The sequence below is a fragment of the Branchiostoma belcheri genome, unplaced genomic scaffold (genome assembly GCF_001625305.1).
Source record: "Branchiostoma belcheri isolate BF01 breed outbred unplaced genomic scaffold, Haploidv18h27 scaffold1026, whole genome shotgun sequence".
Lineage (NCBI taxonomy): Eukaryota > Metazoa > Chordata > Leptocardii > Amphioxiformes > Branchiostomatidae > Branchiostoma > Branchiostoma belcheri.
Window position 1 is genome coordinate 1 of NW_017802410.1, and position 6384 is coordinate 6384.

The 6384-nt window shown below is 43.5% G+C and overlaps 1 protein-coding gene across 1 annotated transcript; it reads left to right on the forward strand.

Annotated features, from left to right (window-relative positions):
* Positions 1–386: 386 nt before the first annotated feature.
* LOC109475134 (tyrosine-protein kinase receptor Tie-1-like) lies at positions 387–3501 on the forward strand. Its single transcript, XM_019775673.1, has one exon. It carries the CDS (start codon positions 387–389, stop codon positions 3216–3218), a length of 2832 nt encoding a protein of 943 aa, XP_019631232.1. The 3' UTR covers positions 3219–3501.
* Positions 3502–6384: the final 2883 nt, after the last annotated feature.

The window sequence follows — 6384 nt, forward strand, 5'->3', positions numbered from 1 at the left end:
GTTGATATCAAATTACTTTTTAACCGTAGGTAAACTATTGAAAGACGTAGGGATATTAACTTAATGAAGGTTCGGACTTATCATCTTTGCATCCAAGCTCAATCATAAATCAAACTCGTTTAAAGCAACAAATTCAGTATATCCTTCCAAAAGAGCTATTTTCATTCATACTCAATTACAACCTCGCACGTCGGATTCGATAAAACGGAACTTCCTTGTCACGAAAAGGTAAGACTAATAAAATCTATTGTTCTACAGCTATTGTCTAGATTATGGCCAACGTATATGTTCTGAGAATGTACTAATAAGGTCTTATTTCTATATCATCTCAGATTTCCTACTGTCCAAGCATCGTGGACATGATCGGCCTACGGCCTCTTGGCGTTATGTGCCTTCTGTTCGGCATTGCCTTTTTCTGCATAGTTAGAGGCACAGCGTCTTTCAATACAACTGTGTTTGTTCCTGAAAACGCCACAGTAGGAACAGCCGTTGCCCGCCACAACACTTCCCTGCAGTTGGCATGGGCATACATATTAGTAGATGGTAATGACTACGAGAGGTTTAGTATAGCAGAGAGCCAAGGCGTTGTTGAAGTTGCCAATCCATTGGATTATCGAATACAATCGACTTACCAATTGCAGATCCTAATTGCAAACGAACACAACTTCACTGAAAACACCACACTCTGGAACCTGACTGTTCATGTGCTGGACGTGTCTGGATACCCTCCATACTACAACAAAACGTGTGAAACCCCTGAAAGGACCTCTGGTGTACCTAGATTGGTAGAGTTTACTGACTATTCAGTAGATGTCTCAACAAGCATTGGAATCAAAGTTAAAGACTCTGGCCATATTCTACATATGAAGAGACGTAGGCTGTTCTTTAGCTTGGAAAATGACAGATGTGAAGTGAACTTTACATTCGGAATGAGCCATGCTAAAGATGTGGGACTTATGCACCACTTTTGGAAGAATTACTATAGAAACTTAACGCAGTACTCAGAGGAAGGGCAAAACGAGATATCGATTATTGTGGTTGACAGAATTTCATCTGCAATTAACGATGGAAACGATATACTAATCTTCATGGAGTTCACTGAACTTGTTGAGGCAAAACTATTGGATCCACTGTGGATAGATGATAGGGAATACAGGTATTTTTTTCTCTTTAACCTTGGCGTTCTTAAAACAAATACCCCGGTCACATGGAAATATGCATTTACGGATGTAAAGGCTCCTAGTCCATACGGAAGCACGAATGGCACATTTCAAGTTGCTTTCAAACTTGCCGGTTGTCCACATGGGAAATACGGTGCGTTTTGTGACAAAAACTGTACATGTAAGAACGAAGCCCTGTGCCATGGCTTTAACGGGGCCTGTCTGTGTGCTCCTGGTTGGAAGGGAGTGGCATGCGATATACCAACTCCAGCAGTCGCTATTGACGTTCTACCAGAAGGAAACATGTATATAACAGGGAGTGTTTCCCTACAATGCCGCCCTGTCCATATCAATGTCTCGTCCATGACGTGGTGGTTTCGGTCATCTCGCAACAACAGTTCCAAAGTTTTTATCCAAACTTCCCGTAACATTTCCATCCAGCCGATTCTACCAGAGACCAACGGTGTGTACACGTGTGAAGCCGGCACACCTGATGGACAGATACTGGAGAGAAACTACGTCTTAGAGGTGATGGAGTGTCCTCCCGGTCTTCACGGGGAGCGTTGTGACAGGCCGTGCGACTGTCTACATAACGTTGGCTGTGACCGTTGGACGGGGTGTGTATGTGAGGCCGGCTGGACAGGTCCTACTTGTGACACGCCATGTCCTGCGGGAACATTCGGGACAAACTGCGAACAGTGCCGATGTGAAAACGGTGCGGAGTGCAGTCCTTTCAACGGTACTTGTATCTGTCCGCCGGGCCTGACTGGAAAATACTGCGAAAGCCTAAAGCCAAGAGGTTCAGTCTACACGGCAGAGCAGACTTCAAGATTTTTGATCATGCTCGTTTTCATCCTTCCCGTCCTTTTTGTAATAGTTGCCTGCATTGTTATAAGAAGAGGGAGACGAAAAAAAGTTCTAAGACAGCAACGTGAGCAAACAATCCACGAGGAACTCCAACCTCTCGATGTCAATCAACAATCGTACTTAGCAGAGAATCAACAACCGAATTTACCAGAGACATTAGTACCATGGGAAAGAGACCCACAGTACCTGACTCTTGGTGAGTTGGTCGGGCTTGGGACATTCGGCCATGTTTTAGAAGGGACTTTCCAACAGCAGGGAGAACTGCCTGTAAGAGTAGCCGTCAAATCATTGAATCTCAACGTCAACCAAGATGATGTATATGCGGACTTTTATCGTGAGGTGGACATACTGGTCCATCTTTTTGACCAATCCTTATACATGTGGGGAGGGGACAAAGTTATGCACCCAAATATCATACAGCTGTACGGCGTGGTCACCCTGTCTAACCCGAAAAGAATAATACTAGAATTCGCCCCTCACGGAGACCTTCAGAGAAACCTGACGAGACTCCGAGACGACATCGATGCGGTGAACTGGGCCACTCTGCTCGGCTTCGCCGTCGATGTGTCCAAGGCTCTACAGGAGTTAGAACGAGTCAGGATTGTCCATCGCGACGTGGCCGCCCGGAACGTGGTCATCACAGACCAAATGGTCGCTAAGCTGGCGGACTTCGGTTTGGCCCGAGACGTCTACACCAACACTGTGTACGAGCGGACCAATCAGCACGGGCGGGATGAGTTACTCCCGCTGAAGTGGATGGCGCTGGAGACTCTCAGGGATGGAGAGTACACCTGTCAGAGCGACGTGTGGTCGTTCGGTGTTATGCTGTGGGAGATTGCCAGTCTAGGAGAGGAGCCTCGCTACCCTGGACCTTTCCGACCAGATTGTTGTAAGATGGTGAAAATGCTCAGACGTGGAATCCGCATGGAGAAGCCAGAAGGGTGCTCCATAACTGCCGACCTGTACAGACTGATGTGTCAGTGCTGGTATGAGGTTCCTGACGACAGACCGACTGCTCATCAACTTGAAGAGAGACTTTTGATTCTAATTAAGACCATCGATGATGGAGTCCAATCAGATTTTAGAGTTGATCAAGCTGAGGTGATCATTTCGGACCTGGGCGAGAACGTCGAAGATGGAGTCCAAGCAGATGATGGTCTTGATCACTGTGTATGGGAAACTACTGTGTGACAATAATGATGACACGTTAGACCTAGGTTGTCTGGGCATAAGAGACATGTTCTTAAAAATTTAGGGGAGTATCTAATACCAGTTAACGCGCCCCTCAGAATCAGTATATAGAAATTCAAATGTATATGAGATAATTGACAAGACCTCATTCGATTTAGTTAGAATTTGCTAATACAAACAGTAGCAAATAAAGGGTATGTGTTAGTTATATTGACATCTCTTTGCCTGTGCCCTAATTGACAATTTCCACTGTATGTGCGGAAGCGACAGAGTTTTTAGAAATAATGAATAAATAAAGTGTTAATAAATTATAGCCTTTTGCATTGACTTTTCCTAATAATTCAACACATGAATGGGAGAAGTTTACCAACACAAAAATATTAACAGTAACGCACATCGCCGTACGTTTACAATACTTACTTTTTGTTCAGAATAAGATAAAGTAATCCTCATTGGATAAGGCGCAAATATGGCAGATAGAAGTATCTAGCTAATAAGCTTAGCTTGTTTATAGTTTGAGATACTCATGTGCAGTGTAATGTATTGTGGGTAATATGCCAAAGTTCAAGGCTCCTGGATTATGGAAACACATAATGAATGGCCAGGGGTCTTTGACATATCACCCACATCATGAACTTGCTTATTTGCCCTGTAGTTCAGTTGGATTTAAAGTGGTATCTTTTTAATGCATCCATGACCATCTTTCTTCTCCAATGAAAGTTACATATGGGATACTTGCATGGCTAGCGAAAAGGGTATTTAGATATAATGCGTCATTACATATAAACGGGGAATCACCTGTCCCGAAGTCGGGGCAAAAATACCAAGTCCTCCTCTACAACCCTCACTCATTTCTTTTTTGATGTGAATATGCAGAAATTGTCAATATTAGTTCTGTGTCAACGCTTTGAAGGACAAAGAAAGTTAGACTCAGTATGACTCACTGGTTTCCCAATTACGCTACAAAATTCCCGTCTGTTATGTTCCTCTTCCATATTTCACCTCTTCCACTTCTGCATCCTAAGTACACCTGCACTGCACACTGTCTCCAAGAACAGTATTCATCTGCACTTTAGATAGTTCTACTGACTGCATGCTAGGATCTAGGAATACCCTTAGTAAAAAGTAAAGCCAGTGGGTTAGATATTCCCTTGAGTCGTTATCTAGATTTCTGCACATCTCGTACTCGTGTTGTGTGTCTTTTTTACTGGATGCACGGCTCCCCATAAACTGAATGGAATGTTCCGGAAGTCCCCCCCCCCCTCACACACACACACACACACACACGTCTGAACAATACGGGGTGCATTCCGTCTTTGTTGTTGGTTCGATAGTAATCTTCAAACTGGTGAGTAGAAACGTATCTATCATAATGGCTTTTTTATGATGTTTAAACGCACATCAATACAGAAAAGGGAAGAGCCAGCTTTTCGGCCTCTTATAAAGCGATTCGGCGACAGGGGTAATGCTAACATACTATGCTACTCATAAATTCCATCTATAATCGTCAGTCAAATGTAGACGAATGAGCCGAATATGTAGAACGATTAATAGCTACAGGTATATATACCATCTAACAATAATTTGGACTTTGTCCGCCCATCCTTAAGATTCGCGCTGGACCAATAATATATCAAGCCTGTTTTAAAGGCAGGAAAGTTAATGTCAATGAGCGATTTTCTGCCATGATTAATTGCTGCTGTGTACAGTATAGTTCTGCTTCGAAAAAGCGGAACTTCCGGATCACAGAAAGTCAAAGCTGATGTTTCGTTCATGCATGGTACAAGTTTTGAATACATTACTGTCAACCTATAGGTTATTGGATGTACTGATTAGTTCTTGTTTTATCCATCTCAGATTTCCTGTTCTCCAAGCATTGATAATGGTTGACCTACGGTTCTCCGGCATGATGTGCCTTCCGTTAAGTTTTGCTTTATTCTGCATCATTGGAGGAACAGCGTCTTTCAACACAACCGTGTTTGTTCCCGAAAACGCCGCAGTAGGAACAGTTGTTGCCCGTCACAACACTTCCTTGCAGCTGGCAAGGGCTAGTTACAGATTACACGGTGGTGATGATTACGAGAGGTTTAGGATGGCGGAAAGTCAAGGTGTCATTGAAATTGCCAATCCATTGGATTATCAAATACAGTCGACTTACAAATTACAAATCCTTATTGGCATCGAACGCAACTTCAATGAAAAGATTAAAATCTGGAACCTGACTGTTCATGTGCTGGACGTGTCTGGATACCCTCCATACTACAACAAAACTTGTGAAACCCCTGAAAGGACCTCAGGTCTACCTCGATTGGTAGAATTTACTGACTACTCAGTAGATTTGTCAACAAGCATTGGAATCAAATATAAAGACTCAGGCGATATTATCAATATCGGGAGGCATAGAGTGTTTTTCAGGTTGGAAAATGACAGATGTGAAGTGAACTTTACATTCGGAATGAGCAATGCTAGAGATGTGGGAACTATGCATCATTTTTTTAAGAACCGCTATAGAAATCTGACGCAATACTCAGAGGAAGGGCAAAACAAGGTATCATTGATTGTGATTGACAGAATTTCAGCAAGGGACGGGAATGATTTACAAATCATTATGAACTTCACTGAACTTGTTGCTGCCAAAGGCTTAGATCCGACGTGGATCAATGATAGGGAATACAGGTACTTTTTTCTCGTCACCCGTGGCGTACTTAAAACAAATACCCCGGTCACATGGAAATATGCATTTACGGATGTAGTGGCTCCTAGTCCATACGGAAGCACGAATGGCACATTTCAAGTTGCTTTCAAACTTGCCGGTTGTCCACATGGAAAATACGGTGCGTTTTGTGACAAAAACTGCACATGTAAGAACGAAGCCCGATGCCATGGCTTCAACGGGGCCTGTCTGTGTGCTCCTGGTTGGAAGGGCGTGGCATGCGATTTGGCCTGGATCCCCAAACCCCACCTACACTACCGTGTTTAGTATTGATTTGGCCTGTAATACCCCAAACCCCACCTACACTACCGTGTTTAGTATTGATTTGGCCTGTAATACCCCAAACCCCACCTACACTACCGTGTTTAGTATTGATTTGGCCTGTAATACCCCAAACCCCACCTACACTACCGTGTTTAGTATTGATTTGGCCTGTAATACCCCAAACCCCAC